General features: G+C 33.4%; 2 protein-coding genes across 2 annotated transcripts; both read left to right on the top strand.

Moving 5' to 3' along the window:
- The first annotated feature begins 1,841 nt into the window (after window positions 1-1,841).
- On the top strand, window positions 1,842-8,448 carry LOC145631222 (protein TIC 22-like, chloroplastic). The gene is made up of 7 exons (XM_081683313.1): window positions 1,842-2,500; window positions 3,374-3,448; window positions 5,181-5,237; window positions 7,228-7,287; window positions 7,390-7,470; window positions 7,561-7,596; window positions 8,035-8,448. Exons 1-7 carry the CDS (start codon window positions 2,009-2,011, stop codon window positions 8,131-8,133), a joined length of 900 nt encoding a protein of 299 aa, XP_081539439.1. The 5' UTR covers window positions 1,842-2,008; the 3' UTR covers window positions 8,134-8,448.
- A 3,358-nt stretch (window positions 8,449-11,806) lies between these two features.
- On the top strand, window positions 11,807-14,216 carry LOC145632423 (xyloglucan endotransglucosylase protein 1-like). Its single transcript, XM_081684801.1, has 3 exons — window positions 11,807-12,176; window positions 13,355-13,548; window positions 13,711-14,216. The coding sequence occupies exons 1-3, from the start codon at window positions 11,907-11,909 to the stop codon at window positions 14,081-14,083; spliced, it is 837 nt and encodes a 278-aa protein (XP_081540927.1). The 5' UTR covers window positions 11,807-11,906; the 3' UTR covers window positions 14,084-14,216.
- The last annotated feature ends 1,708 nt before the right edge of the window (window positions 14,217-15,924 follow it).

Below are 15,924 nucleotides of genomic sequence, written 5' to 3'. Positions count from 1 at the left end.
ATAGGCTATACGGCCTATGGTGAAATATTTATGTACATATTTGCACATCACAAAGGTTATATAAGTAAGACTTGCACTTATACATGTATGTGGTTATATTTATGAGTAGAAATGCATACAACTAAAGATGGCATCTATCTATATAAAGGCGTTCTTAAAAGTGTCCAAGTGTCATTACCTCCTCTTACACAGACATCACGCCACATCATCATTTGATAACCTTTTGGGTCACCCCATATCATTATTCAATTACTTAAACTAGAAAGAGATTTGAACCCTGAATCTCATTGAATGAAGACCATATGCATTACCATCTTAGCTAGAAATAAATTATATTTTTTTAATCCACATTTATATTCAAATACATACAAGTAATAGAATGTATAATAGAAAAAAAAAAATCCAAAATATGTTGTCATTGTATACTAATTTACTTACAATAAAAAAAAACTTTTAAATCATCTAATATAAAAAAATAAATTTATTCAAAGTATCACTCGGAGCAAAAGTCCGGTCACACACTAGTGCAAATTAAATATATACTATACTGATTTAAAATAGTGCCAGTATTTTGACTTTGTGAAAAATTCTATATCAACTTCGACTTCGTTTTACAAATATCTATAATATAAGCTCTCTAGTTCAGCTCACTTTTTTAATAATTAAGAATAAAAATCAAACAAGAAAATGTAAAAAAAACATAAATTTTGATAGGGGTTAATAACGACTACCCAAGTTTAAATTATAAACTAAACTTTTTTGGCTAAATTTTAATAAATCCAGATAAGTTCAGAAATTCATGATAAAAACAAAATACACACAAATACCAAGTATAATTTTGTAAAGTATTTTAGAATTGACTAGCATAACTGTGAAATATTGTACTAGTATTTCTAGCCTCTTATCAAAAAGTGCAATTTTTATGATCAAATCAAAACCAACAAGGAATGGTTTAAAGGTAGATATTTTTATGATAAGATCAAATGACCCTGTTGGGCTTCAGCCAGCATAACATCCCAACCGGCCCATATTTCATCATTGTTATTTTTCGTTACCCAGGATTCAAACACTTATCTCAAATTTTAAACCTCCAATTACAAATATATTTAAAAGTGACTAACAACTCAATTAATTGGTATAGTATCATAAATGGTCCGTTCACATTTACTTAATTTCAATTTAGTTCAGTTTAGTTCAGCTCCTAATTTTCCTCTCTCATAAAATATTCATTTCAGCTCACTTTAGTTCAGTTTAGTTCCAATCAGTTCATTTCAGCTCAGTTCAGTAAATATGAACAGACCCAAAAGGTCATACCCATAGGCCATAGCCCGAGAGATTAAGATTAAATTTCTGCTATCATTGTCTATGTAACTCTTGAATATGAATTTTAATTTACTCTTAAATTGATAATTGAACATGAGTAATTGCAATTAATTCATATTCAAACATACTTAACTTATTTTATCTGAATTTAATCCCACTCACTTAAAGTTTAAAACCAATCTATGATCTCCACTTTTCAAATGAATGAAAATAAGGTGAATTGAATAAGATCGTAGTCTATGTACGAAAATACTCAAAGTAGTTAAATTTTTTTGGCCAAAACAAAAAACAATTGACCTAATTCACCCAAATAATATACACTAGTCTAGGAGAGATCATTATTATACATTTGAATACATGGTACATCCATAAATATTTTATTCTCACTTTGATAATTGTTTTTCACTTAATCATCAAATAAAGAGGTAAAAATTAACTTTAGTCTAGTTCGGCGCACGGTACACCCGAATCGAATGTGTTTAAAAAATTTCACTAGTATAGGCCCAAAACACAAATTCAGTCTCTCCCTTCCTTCTTCACTCACTCTTCCAGAAAACTCAACCTGTAACTAAAACCCCTTCTCCATTTTCTCTCTCCTCTACCCTACCCTAAAACCCCTTTTTCTCAAATCCCTTAATTTCCCCGCGACAAAAATACCCATCTCTAAAAAACCCCAATTCAATCGATGATGAATTCCTCAACTTCATCATCATCCAAGCATGAGCAACCGCCATTTTTGCCAATTTCCCAATTTCAGCAAGCTTTTACAACCTGTTCTTCTTTCCTCAACAATTTCTCTTCTTCTTTCACTAATCACCTCAATACCCACCTCGCCAATTTCGCTTCCACTTCTTCTTGTTCGATCAAATCCCCGGGTTTTGCTCGAATTCAGCAACTAGAGGTAAACCCCATTAATGTTGAGCAGTTGCAGAAGCCGCGGCAGCAACACTATGGTATGTCGAATGAAGCAATTGAGGAGAGATTAGCTGGGGTTGCTGTTTATGCTTTGAGTAATTCGAATGAAGAATTTGTGTTGGTTTCTGGGAGGAAATCGAAGAATTCGCTTGCTTTGTTTTGTTTAAAGGAGGAAGATGCTGATACTCTTCTTGATCAGATGAGATTGATGGACCCCAACATGCGTCGTGGGGCTAGTGTTGTTCCTGTTGCTTTGAATAAGGTTAATTAATTTCTGAAAGTATTGAGCTTATATTATGCTAATTATGTAATCTTATTTAATTATTTACTTGCATTATCTAATTGGTGTTGTTGATTGATGAGCATGAGTTTTATGAGAAGATTTTAGCTTTTTTGGTTGATGAAATTCCCAAATTGTTAACCTTAACTATAATCAATCCATCAAAATGGGATGGTTCATTACACCCACATTGGTGCAATTAGCTGATTGGAAGAAGGGGGGGGGGGGGGGGGTTGGAAATCAGAGTTGGGATGTTGCAAATTGTCCATAAACTAAGGCTTGGTTGAATGTGGGAAATGCAAATGCCTTGGAGATTTATATTCCCATGTAATTGGAATTCCTAGAAAATGTTAAATTGTGTTTGGTTAACCATGGGAAGTAGAAATTCCCATGGAAAGTTCCACTTACCTAGGTCTACCTAGGTAATTAAATACCTCCATTTTGTGGGAAGTGGATTTCATGGGAATTTCTACTTTCCATGAATTTGTCAACCAAACAACTCCAAAGAATTTCAATTCCTAGGAATTTCAAGTTTTCAACTTCTCATGTTTTTATTTGTCAACCAGACGACACCTAAGGGGGTATTGTTAAGTTTGAGGGGTCAAGGATTCTGAATAGGATAATGAAACTTTTGGTGGATTGTATCAATAATCATTAGCTGTTTGTGTATTGGTGAAGTGACTGATCATTGCAGTTAGATCAATGATTAATAAGTTTTTTGCTGGCATATTTTGATTATATTTGGTGAATGTTCATTTTGGATAACATTGACGAGTGTGAGGTAATAATAGCATGTGTTTATTTTACAGTGCGACTCATAACTAACGAAGAGAAAAATGGTATGTGCATTGGCAGGTTTTCCAGCTTAAGGTGAATGGAGTTGCTTTCAGATTGATTCCGGAGGCATCAGAGGTTAAAAATGCTTTGAAGGTGAGTGTTTTTTTTTTTTGAAATTTATTTTTTATTTTATTGACTGTTAAGCATGGTGGTAATCTTATGATTGGTTGTTGTAAAAAGTGAAAACAGCCATTGGGGGCTCACTTTTCATTTGCCATTAGTGAAAACAATCATTGCTTGGTTAGACCAAGACCGGACCGGACCGAAAATTAGATTTTTAAGAACAAAAAACCAAACCGATTAAGCTGGGACCGAACCCGGACCAGACTGAAAGAATCGGTCCAAAACCCGGACTAGACCGCTTTGGACCGATTTAAGAGTTTTTTAAAAAAGAATTCTAAAGTTTTATTAATTTTATGGAAAACTCGAAAAAAAGTAAAGGAAAAACTATAATTTAAAGCTTTTTTTTGTATGTTTAGTACAAAAAAGCTCATAACATTAAAGTTTTCTAAGTTTATTAAGGATAATCTTACCCATTATTTAAGGTTTCAAGTATATTTTTAAACAAAAAAAGGGCCTGGTCCAAGACCGATTTTTATAGGGTTTTGGACCGGGTCGGTCCGAGATGGTCCTGTCCATTTTTTCGGTCCAGACCGATTTATGAACACCCCTATTGAGACTTGGGAATGGTGTACACTATCTTAAGAGTTTTATCTTTGCTAATATGAACATAGTTTTGGTCTGTTTTGTATAATCAGCCGTACTCGTTTTTGCTATATTGAAGACAATCATTCTTTTCTCAAGCTGCTGCAATTTCATGAATTTGGTTAAAGAATCATTTACTATTTCAGTAACTGGGTAGTTGAAGGATAAGAAGACTTATTAGGACATAGAATATTATATCTGGGGTTGGAGGTCAAATCTTCAATTTTATTCCTGTTTCATGAAAACATAATTCCTATTTCCTCTAGTGACTATCTATTCGGCTATAAATTCAAGATTTTCTTTCCTTTTTTGAAATTGTTTTCAGTCAAACTGTGTTATGGATGCTATCTTCATCCTACAAATCAGCTATCTTCATCCTACAAATCATCAATAAATCGAAGACTTGTCTAAGAGAAATTGAGTTACTGTGTTGCTTGAATCTTGTTCCTGTGTCATTGCACTACTAAGATGTTCTAGTCTGGATTCTGGAAAATAGGATTGAGATGTGTTTGGTATTGGGGTACAAAAGTTTACAGAGATCGAATATTGCTGGAATGTTGGTTAAGTGGTTAGTTTAAGCTTCTAGATTTATGATCTTTTTGTGACTTTGATAAGAGGTTGAACTTTTCTGTTTTCTATGTGTCAATTTTTCTCTCAAAATAGACAGATTAGACCATATTTCCTTTTGAGATTCAGTGTACTGACCTTGCTTACTTAATATAGGGTTAGATTTTGGTGACATGCTTCATTGTCATGTTAGCTGTTTTATCTGTGTGCTAAGTTTGTAGAAATAACAGGTGCTTTTCTGCTGTTTGGTTAGCATTGTGTCATTACTTGCCTCCTTTAACCTTACTAGATTCATATTGACCAATGATGTGTGAATTTATTTTGAGCAATTTTGTACTGCTTCAAATATTTTTTATTATTAGAATTTTATATGTGAAAATTGAACATCAAAGCAGATCATCTCTTCATCCATAGACATAATCATATGTACAAACTTTTGGAAATTGGATTTATTTCAGTGTGAATGCAGCCATGCAAGGCAGAAAGTTCATTCAATTTACGTGTGATTTCTATGCTTTCAAGTTCCAACTAAATCTCCCCTTTAAATTTGTAGGAAAGGCAAAAGGCTGGAATTTCCGAAGAAGAGTTCTTAGGGGTTCCAGTTTTCCAGGTTTGTTTCTATTTTGATGTTTATTCTTTATTGTTATTTGGGTAGGGATTGGAGAATAGGGATTGGGGTGTTTTGACGAAATGTTGATTTGCTTTGAGTGGCTTTGTTACTTAGGATGCTTGTAAGTATTGCCTGTGAGTTTGTGTTAAGTAAATCAAATGCCATGAAACACCAATATAGATCTAGGGACAATTTGAAGTCTTGTTTTACTAGAAGTTTCTGCAAGAGGCTAATGATTTTCAGAAAGAGGATTAATAGAAAACTATCCTCTACTCTAAAGGTCCTGAAATTGTTAGATTAGTGAGTTTCTGTTTTTTTTTTTTCCCTTCATCAATATGAATCCTTTCCCCAGTCCCCCTTTTTTTAAACATAAATTACAGAAATTGCTCTGATTAGTGGAACAATGGGGCACAATCTTTCTTCATTTTTATCTCATTCGAGGATTATAAACTAAGTGTAGCTACTACCAACTAGTCTACTCTCTTGTTCCTCATAAATTTGGCTATGTCCCTTGCTCTATCTTTTACTACGCTGAAGTCTATATTAATCTACGTATTGTTTCATTACAGATTCCAGAAATTGTAGATCTAACCCCCTTCCCTTTAGTTGACTCTTGTCTCTCTTCCTTTCAGCTTCTGAACAAATTTGGCTTTGAAAATTGTCAACATGGATGAAATTCCAAATCATCATATTGTTATGCATCAGTATCAGTGAGAGGAGTACTTTACATGAAAATTCAGTAATGACTAATTTAGTGGCTTGAGGGATAAGATCATAAGACTGCAAGAAGTTGAGAGGAAAAGCACTATATACAGCAGTACAGAACATGTAAGAGGGAGGGAAGGGAAGGGAGATGGAATATTGATGAGTATTTTGTTTAGCATTCAGATTGCTAATTGGAGAGAGTCAATCCTCTTGAAAGCTTGAATATCCTTTATTCTTCTGTAATTCCAGTTCCTTAATAAAAACATCTTCTCCTTCCCCAATTTCTGCCATTAATACCGTCTAAGCTATGTTAATTCATAGCACATTCTTCATTATTGAATCTTTTGACTACATATCAATCCTAAAGTAATGTATTCCTTTGTGAATTATCTGGTGAGATGTTTCTGTGAACTGGTTGGGTCAAATCTATTGTTGTGTTCTGTTACTTTGAGGCTAGAATGGTTGGCAATCATATCTTTTATGTAGAAATTTGTAGCTTGTAAACAGTAGATATGTGTTTGATGTGAGCGAGATTTTGACCAATATGTTGAGGCGTTGCTTCAAAATATTTTGGTGACAAAATGAGGAGTCAACTCTAGGCTTATCCTAAGGAATCTAATGTCTAGTATCCATTTAGATCTTCACATATATCTTCGTTTTTTTTTTCAACATTGTGCAATTGTGCATGGTTCCCATTAATGTTATACTGTTATTTAGCTACATGAAATCCCCTACCCTTTTCTGATAGTTAATGATTCTCTTTCTGATGAGCTCAAATGTTCAAGTTTTGCCTTTTCTCTGTGATATACTTTGAGTATGGATGAGAATCTGGAAAACTTTGTTACCCCCAGAATGTGTTGCGGAACAGGATTGCGTATCCTTGTTGAATGCAGGATATTAGGTTAAATAATTTTTTCTTCAACCAAGATTAAATCAATTCCATATAATAACTAAAATTTTCTTCTTATGGAAGTATTAGCCAAACTCATTTACTACAGTTGTATGTATGAAGTTAAAATATCTTCTCAATCGGTTGAGGTTGCTACTAATTCATATTTTTTCCGTTTGTGATCCACAGCTTAGATTAGTGTTTTTAGTCCATAATTTCCTGCTTGAATTATTCATGCAACCAGTTGAATTTGACCTGCTTCTGTTAGGACAGCTTAGACTACAATTTTACAGCATCTGATGGTTGTACCATTTTAGGCTTTCGTTTGTAGCTATATTTCTTGTTACTTCATCATGAATTGTCCATGTAATAATCTTCAACTCTTTTACATGTCAGTCCCGGAGTTTAATTTTAAGCAGCGACAAGAGGAAATACCGTCCTGTTTTCTTCAGAAAGGTTGGGTATCTCAAGTTGCAGAAAGATTTCTAATTTGTTTTTTGTCCATTGTATTTTTAATTTTAACTCCCATTTCTTTTGCATTTATCTTTGGCATAATAGGAGGACTTGGAAAATTCGTTACTGAAAGCTTCTACGCTGCAAGGAAGGCTGAATCCTGCTTACAGACAAGGGGATATTGAAGTATGTGTTTTTTCATGGCCCACGACTTTTCTAGTGTAGCTGTAATTTTTATTCTCCTAACATTTTTTCTTCACCCTTTCAATATCGCAGGTAGCTGTTCTTGAAGACATAATTAAGGGAATGAAGGTATATTAAGTCTTTGCCACTATAATTTCTCAAGACATGAACATCATAAAAGTAGATATATTGATTCTTAAACTACTGCATTTTAAAGAGATTCATTAACCTTACGTTCAACCAAACTTCTGTCATGTAATAAAGAACATGGAGCCATTATGCTCTGCTGCTCACTGAATTCTTTGTGTACTGCACCTAACTTTCTTATGGCTTTAGAAATAAAGGATAAAACCTACTCTGATTCAGTCATTTTCTCAGGGTCCTAAGCTTTTAGACAGTTGACCCTCTATCCCCGCCCCACCCACCCAACCCCACCCCACCCACATTCCCAACCATAGGGACCATAGGTTAGGCGAAATTACCGTATGGACCTAAGCTTCTCTGCTTTTTTCTCGTACGAAACATTCTTTTAATACTGAAATTTAACGTCAGAGAATAATTTTGCAGGACGATTCTTCTCGGAAATGGGATGATGTCGTTTTCATCCCACCTGGGTTTGATGTATCGACTGATCCTTCACAGGGCCGCGCATCTTCAGCTAAGTAAGCGATTTAACTGTGATTATCTCAGACTTAGCTTAGTATATTCTCTTTTTTCCTTGTGGTGGTGTTAACCGATGCTCTAAAAACTGATGCCTGGGTGTTTCATGCTATACTCAGCAAGCTTTGTAATTGACTAGTGCCAAAACATAGATACTATAACTGTAGTCACATTTGTGGTTTATTGACTACTTCCCAATTAACTGATGTTTACGAACCCCCCTCCCTCTCAAGGGACGAGGGGTGATGAGAAGAAATACAATTTTATGATTAACACCCTTCTTGTCAAGTTACTAATTAAATGTATCTACCTTAATTATTACTTCGTATTTGCTTTGATTGTTTCCTGTCTAGTCTGATAACGATGACATTTGGTCGATAGTTTTATTTGAAACCTTAATTTCTAGGCATTTTAAACCTTCACTACTGCCGCGAATAGACCTTTTTGGTTTTAGCTTGCCAAGCTTGCTCAAACCTTACTGTTTCCGTATCTGTTTACGGCCTGATGCTTAGGGGTTAGGGCCAAAACTATCAGTTAAAACTCATCAATGTAGCTCTTAACAGTCTAGCTAGCTAATTCAAGAGCTTGCTAACACTCATTTCGGATAATTCGTGTAACGAACGAATATATGAATTTCGCTAGCAGGGGATGAAATTCCAGCTTGCACTTTACACAAAAGGCGTCATGAAAAGTTTTTGTTTAGCATAGATACATACCATTTGATTCACTTTAGGTCAAGGGATTTCCTTGGATGTCATCAATTTCGAACCCTTTCTTGTTTAAATTATTATATACCATCTTTTGGCATCTTCACAGGTTCTCTACTTAACATAAAAATACTCTTTCATGATTTGCAGCTGTAAATTCCTCTTTTGAGTTGTTAATGGCTAAGAATGTGCAAAGCCAAAAAAAGTTTATTTATTTATTTATTTTTTAATTTTTTTTTTAAAATTTAAAATTATTTATTTTTGAAAGGTAAGCCAAAAAAAGTTGAGGAAAGCAAAAGGCTAAAAACCAATGTTTCTAAAGAATCCACCATTTTAAATTTGGAATGAAATAAATTATTCAAGTCACTGGTTATCCGTGACGTGGGCCCATCTAGTTGTGAGGCCCACAATAATAGTAATAGTTGGGCCAATGAGAGGCCTTTAAGTTTTTACTAATTTAATGGCCAACGGTTTGTTGGAAGCATACTATTCTTCCTTTTATAGCTTTTTAGTTCAAAAGTGGGATCAACAATTCTTTTATGGGGATAAGTTTGAAAGAGGTAATTGTATCAAAGTACTTCCAAATAACAAGTATGGTATCATTTTTTGATGGCATACATCAAAGTGTTTGGTTTAGAGTCTCGCTAATTGTCTAACAGTTAGACGTATATTAAAAAAAGGGAGTGAAATATAGTATGAAAGTGTCGAATTGTAAAAATGAGTTGAAACAAAATTAAGTAAAACTATGGAACTCAAAATGAAGTTCAAGAAACGTTCAATCTATGTATTGGAAAGTAAAAGAACATGTATATAACCTAATGGAAGTTAAATTCTGAAAAAGTATTACACTATCGACTTGAATCGAAGAGAACAACCATGATTAGTCACACCACTACACCACACGACCATATGAATTGAAGACCAATAGAGACCATATTTATGGTGTAACATACAATTTCAATGATAGTTAAGATTGTTAGTCGAACTAACATAATATGTCTTATATTAAACTCATGCTATTTTGAATACACAAAAAACATGACATGACCCCTTACACAATTTATGTTCATAATTCATATGCTAGTGAAATACTATTTCTAGTTACAAGTTTACAACTACCCAATGTCTTTAGCTTCATAACTCATGTATAATGTAAATCAGCTTATAATTAAATCTAATAAAAAATAAACACATTTATTTATTTTTTTAATCAAGCAAACTCATGAACAATAATATGTGTACAAAGTACAACTAGAGCTGTGAGCTAGTCACCTATTGTGACTCAAAATTAGGAACAAAGAGATAAGGATGAAGATTTTGACTCCATTGAAACACACAATGACAAAATCTAATCATACGATAAAATCATGGAGAACAATAGAATGGATAAGCTTATAATAAAAATATAAAAAAATGGCATAGATTATACAATTATATAATTAATACAATAAAATACACCTCTCCAAGGTTTGTTAAGAACCAATAGAATCAAGAATGTTCTGAAAAAAAAAACCAGTAATAATTTAATTTTAAGACAGTATCTTCCTTTCTGGCATCCAACCATGCACCACCCAAGCAATTTTCACAACCATCACCTCATAAAAAATCCAATGAAATTAAAGATGAGATAATTACTAAAAACATCATCTTCTGAATTTTCTGTCTTGATTTTTGGGTTTTGGGCTAAAGCTTTGATGGGGCCCATAACCCATAAAACTCAGTGTTATCTTCATTTTTTTTGGTTAACTAATGGTCCCACTTTCTCTCTAATTGGATCCATATTGGATAGTGAAATTTGCTAAAAACCAAAGGTTCAACTATTGACTAAATGATGTGGACTATTTAATTCTCTTGGACTAAATGATTTATTATTGTAATTGATGGTACAAGCTCAATTTCAACATTAAGTATTGTATTTATAATTGAGACTGATGTAAATGATAGTGTAATATCTGATGTCAATTCTTAGATACCACACGTTACACTTTAATCAAGTAAACTAGTTGATTTATGTATTAATTTAATCATGATATAGTAGAGTGAAAAAAAGATATAGTCAAAATGTTTAGGTGAATATAAATTTTTGTATGAGTAGGCATCATTTTCTCTAGTTAAGATTCTCTTTGAGATGTTTCAATTTCAAATCAACTTTTATTTCTTTATGTCACACACTTAATTAGTGTTAGTTAGATTACTATGATATCTGTACATACTAATTATCATCAAACAACCCGATGATGCACTAAATATAAGCAATCTCTCAAGATTTTTTTTTAAGAAAATAAACACGAATTATAATTAGATTTGTCTCTTTTCAAAAGATATCATCAAAAAGTTTCAAACATGTATAATCTAATATAAAATCAACATAAACAGGTATAAAGAATAGAGAATCTTTATCTTAAACACCTACAATGACTACAAACAACAATTACTCATCAAATCATTTATATTATACTATTTTAAAAAAAATTGTCCAACAAAAATATCATTAATAATGAGTCAAAATCACAAAATAGTTATCCATCACATAAATAAGTAGTGTACCTACCCACCCCTAATTTTAAAATTTAAAATTTACAAGCTACATGCTAATATAGTAATAAAACCATTGAACAAAATAATAAAATTGACCCATCAATAATACCATAAAGAGACAAAACTCCTAAAATTAGATTCATGTACCCTTTATTTCACTTCACTTCACTTCACCATACTATAAACAAATTAGAAAACCTTCCAAAAATAGTCCTTAAAAATCAGTAAATGACCCATTTATAAGGGTACATCGTATAATATATAGTTTTAAATATGTATTTATTTTACCCCAGCTGGCACCAGTATACCTCCAGCTGGTGCCCTTAAACTCCCCACTTCATTACACCATACCTTACTACACGCTCTTCCATTGATTCCTTCAATCATTTCTTCCCCTTTATATACCCCTCAATTTCATCACTCTAAATTACAAGATAAAAAAAATTACAAGACAAAAAAAAATATAAAATCCTCTCTAAAATATTTTATATAAAAAAAAAAGTGCGTTTTGACATTTTTGTCTAGGAAAAAATAATGGGAAAAGGGGTTTTAGTGATCATGGTAATGGTGGTAGCACTAGCATTGAGTGTTGTTGTTAATGGGGGAAATTTTGATCAAGATTTTGAGGTTACATTTGGTGATGGAAGAGTTAAGAAGTTTGGGAGAGGCCAACTTCTTACTCTTTCTCTTGATCGGGTTTCGGGTTCGGGTTTTCGGTCTAAGAGGGAGTATCTCTTTGGAAGGATTGATATGCAACTTAAACTTGTTGCCGGAAACTCTGCTGGTACTGTCACTGCTTATTATGTAAGCCTTCTTCGACCCTTGATCGATCACCATTTAACTTTAGTTTAGTATAGTATCTCCTATGTTGTCACGTTAATAGTTTAAATCAGGTATCATGGTATATGGTTTAAGTTTGTAACAACTAATTTCGAACTTACTAGGTAATGAAGTAATAACACACAAATGGGATTGCTATAGTTTAGCTAACTAGTTGGTACTTGTAAGTATTAAATCGACTTCACTTGTGTGACTATAAGTGGTTGTTTAGTTAGACATAGTAGTAGGTTAATTACATGCCTATACATCCTTATCGCAATGCGACTTCTTATATTCTTCATCATATAAACTAAGTGACCACTTTATATTCCTATATTTCAAAGTTGTTCGACTAAAACAAACTTCTTACTTCAACTTCATGTCAAACTTATGATATTTTTAATGTAGTTTAGGTCATACTCATATAATTGTACACTAGCTTATTAAGTTATTAGTCCACGTCCACATTTATTTTTAGAAGTAACTTATAAACAAACAATCGTATTTATTGCTATTATAAAGTATAAGTCACATCACCTAAGTTGAGAAATGATGGAGTAGTAGGTCCACATGAATTTTATGTTGGATTTTTTTTTTTTAATTGGAAAAAGAAAAAAGGAAAAAAGTGGTGGTTAGTTTATAGCTTTTGCACAAATTGCACGAGAATAGAATATGGGCATCTGGTTAAAAAAAAAAAAAAAAAAAAAAAAAAAAAAAAAAGAAGAATATGGGCATCTACGTAGTTTTGGTCTTATTATTAGAAAGGAGTACCAATAATTTCTTTGATGTCAATTTCATAACTTCATATCACTATTTTTGAATGTACATAAATTAAACATGCTTTTCAAAAGAATAACACAAAAGCAGATAATTATATAGGCATAACGATACAAATAATAAGAGTCCAAGGGAGCATAATAATAAACTTTTTCTGTTATTTAAATGTTGTGTAGTATGAGTAATCGAACATACAACTTTAAGATGTTCGGAAAGAAGTTGTTATGTATCTCATTATTACTTATTAGACCAAGTAATAAGAGAACGTGAAAATAATCTATCATGTCTTCAATTCTTCAAATAAATTGAGTCATTTCTTTAATATTCTACGTAGTTTTTTTTATTCTAGTGTATGACGATTGAACTTGTGTTACGTATGTATGCAGTTATCATCGGAAGGAGCAACCCATGACGAGATTGATTTCGAGTTCTTAGGAAATGTAAGTGGCCAGCCATACACACTCCACACTAATGTGTTTACTAAAGGAAAAGGTGGCAGGGAACAACAATTCCATCTTTGGTTCGACCCAACCTCAAAATTCCATACCTATTCTGTCGCTTGGACCCCTCGTATGATCATGTAAGTACGACTTTTGTTTCGTTCATTAAGGGCAAATGAGTAATTTTACATGATATATCACAATCGAAAGCACGACAATAATTAAAATAAATAAATAAATATTTTGCCTAAGTACTAATTATTGGATAATTAATTAAATCGCGACTTGATTAATTCATGCAGATTCTTGGTAGACAACACGCCCATTAGGGTATTCAAGAACCATGAGGCTAGAGGAGTGCCCTTCCCAAAGAGCCAACCCATGAAGATATACTCGAGCCTATGGAATGCAGACCAATGGGCTACCCAAGGAGGCCGTGTTAAGACAGATTGGGCTAAGGCTCCGTTCACAGCTTACTACCGGAACTTCAATGTCAACCCTAACCACGCGGCTGCAACCGCGGCCTTCACTGATGCAAAGTGGCAAAACCAAGAGTTGAATGCTTGGAGCAGAAGGAGACTAAGATGGGTTCAAAAGTATTTCATGATCTACAATTATTGTACTGATGCACAAAGGTTTCCAAAGGGTGTTCCTAGAGAATGTAGGATGTTTTGAAATGTTAAGTGGCATGGAATTAATGTTGTTTAAATCCTTGCATTACTTGTGTATTGCAAGTTGATTAGCTTTTTAATTTGTATCCACAATTGTATTAAATGGGTTAAGTAAATATTTTTTTTCTTCATTGTTAGATTGTGTAATTTTAATTTCCTTAGTGGAGGGTCCGGATGCTTTCTCATTAATCAATATATATATATATATATATATATATATATATATATATATATATATATATATATATATATATATATATATATATATATAAAAGTGACAGTACAACCTAAATATGAGAATACAACATTTACTAAATTATACAATATATATCTTACTGAATATATACGAGATTATTAATCATAATCTCTATCACACCCCCCGCAGTCAAAGCGGGAGGAGGTCAAATGAACGCTGAGACTAGATCTGTCAAGGAATAGATGTCGAGGTAATCCTTTTCAGAAAATGTCTACGTACTGGTATGGAGAGGGAATATGAAGCACCTTAAATTGGCCTAGAACGACCTTGTTGCATGCAAAATGTGCTTGGTACGTTGATGTTGCACCGGATTGCAAGACAAATAAACTTCAAAAATGTTATCACAATAAACCAAGGACACCCATGGCAAAGGTTAATGTAGCTCTAGAAGCAGATTCCGGAGCCAACGATTTTCGGAAACAACATTAGCAACACCTCTATATTCTGCTTCGGCACTAGAACAGGACAAAGTAGCCTGTTGTTTGGAGACCAAGAGACCAGATTATCACCCTAATAAACATAATATCTAGAAGTAGAACGCCGAGTATCAGGGAACCACCCCAATCGGCATCAGTGTAAGAAACAAGTATCGTAGGAGCAGAACGGTACAAATGAAGGCCATGATCCATAGTGCCTCTGATATATCTAATAATACGCTTGAGAGCGTTGAAATGCGGTTCCCTCGGGTTATGCATAAATAAGCATATTTGCAGAATCACATAAACAATGTCCGATCTAGTAAAAGTGAGGTACTGAAGAGCACCTGCAAGACTCATGTAAAGAGAATTGTCACTAACCGATTGTCTGTCGAGAGCACCAAGTTTCGACTTGGTTTCAACGGGTTTGCAATTATCCATCTTAGCTCTGGGAGATATCTCCTCTGCATACTTGCTTTGACTCAAAATATACTGTCCCTGGTACGTTTCAACGAAATGCCCCCAAAAAAACTCAACTAACCAAGATCTATCATGGAAAACTCTTACTTGAGAAGAGAAATAATGTCAGACTTGAGTTGTCATCAACATATAACAAAAGGTATGCAATTTTCGTGCCCTGACGAAAAATAAAGAGAGAGTTATCACTCTTACTACACACAAAATCAATCTGCATAATGTAATTGGCAAAGCATTGGTATCATGATGCCCTGGGAGCCTGTTTGAGACCATATAAAGATTTGAGGAGCCGACACACATATATATAATAGGGAACATTAGGATCACAAATCACGGAGGTTGATGCATATACTACCTCTGATTTTTTTAGTTGCAACTTTGGAATATTTTATATCTCTCAAATAATACCCCAAAGTTGCAACTAAAAAAAAATCGGAGGTAGTATACAGTTTCTATGAGGACACCATGAAGAAACGCGTTTTAAACATATAATAATTGATGAATAGGACAATCTCTCCCCGTAGCAATACTCAACATTGTGCGAATAGTTTCTTGTTTCACCATTGGACTAAAAATCTCATCATAGTCAATGCCAACCTATTGAGACTTGCCATTCACAACAAGTCTCGCCTTGTATCGCTCCATTTCACCATCTTTCCTGTACTTGTGTTTAAATAACTACATACAACGAATAAT

The sequence above is a fragment of the Chenopodium album genome, chromosome 5 (assembly GCF_948465745.1).
Source record: "Chenopodium album chromosome 5, dcCheAlbu1.1, whole genome shotgun sequence".
Taxonomy (NCBI): Eukaryota; Viridiplantae; Streptophyta; class Magnoliopsida; order Caryophyllales; family Amaranthaceae; genus Chenopodium; species Chenopodium album.
Note: the sequence above shows the minus strand (reverse complement) of the source record. Positions and strands in the feature narration are given on the sequence as shown.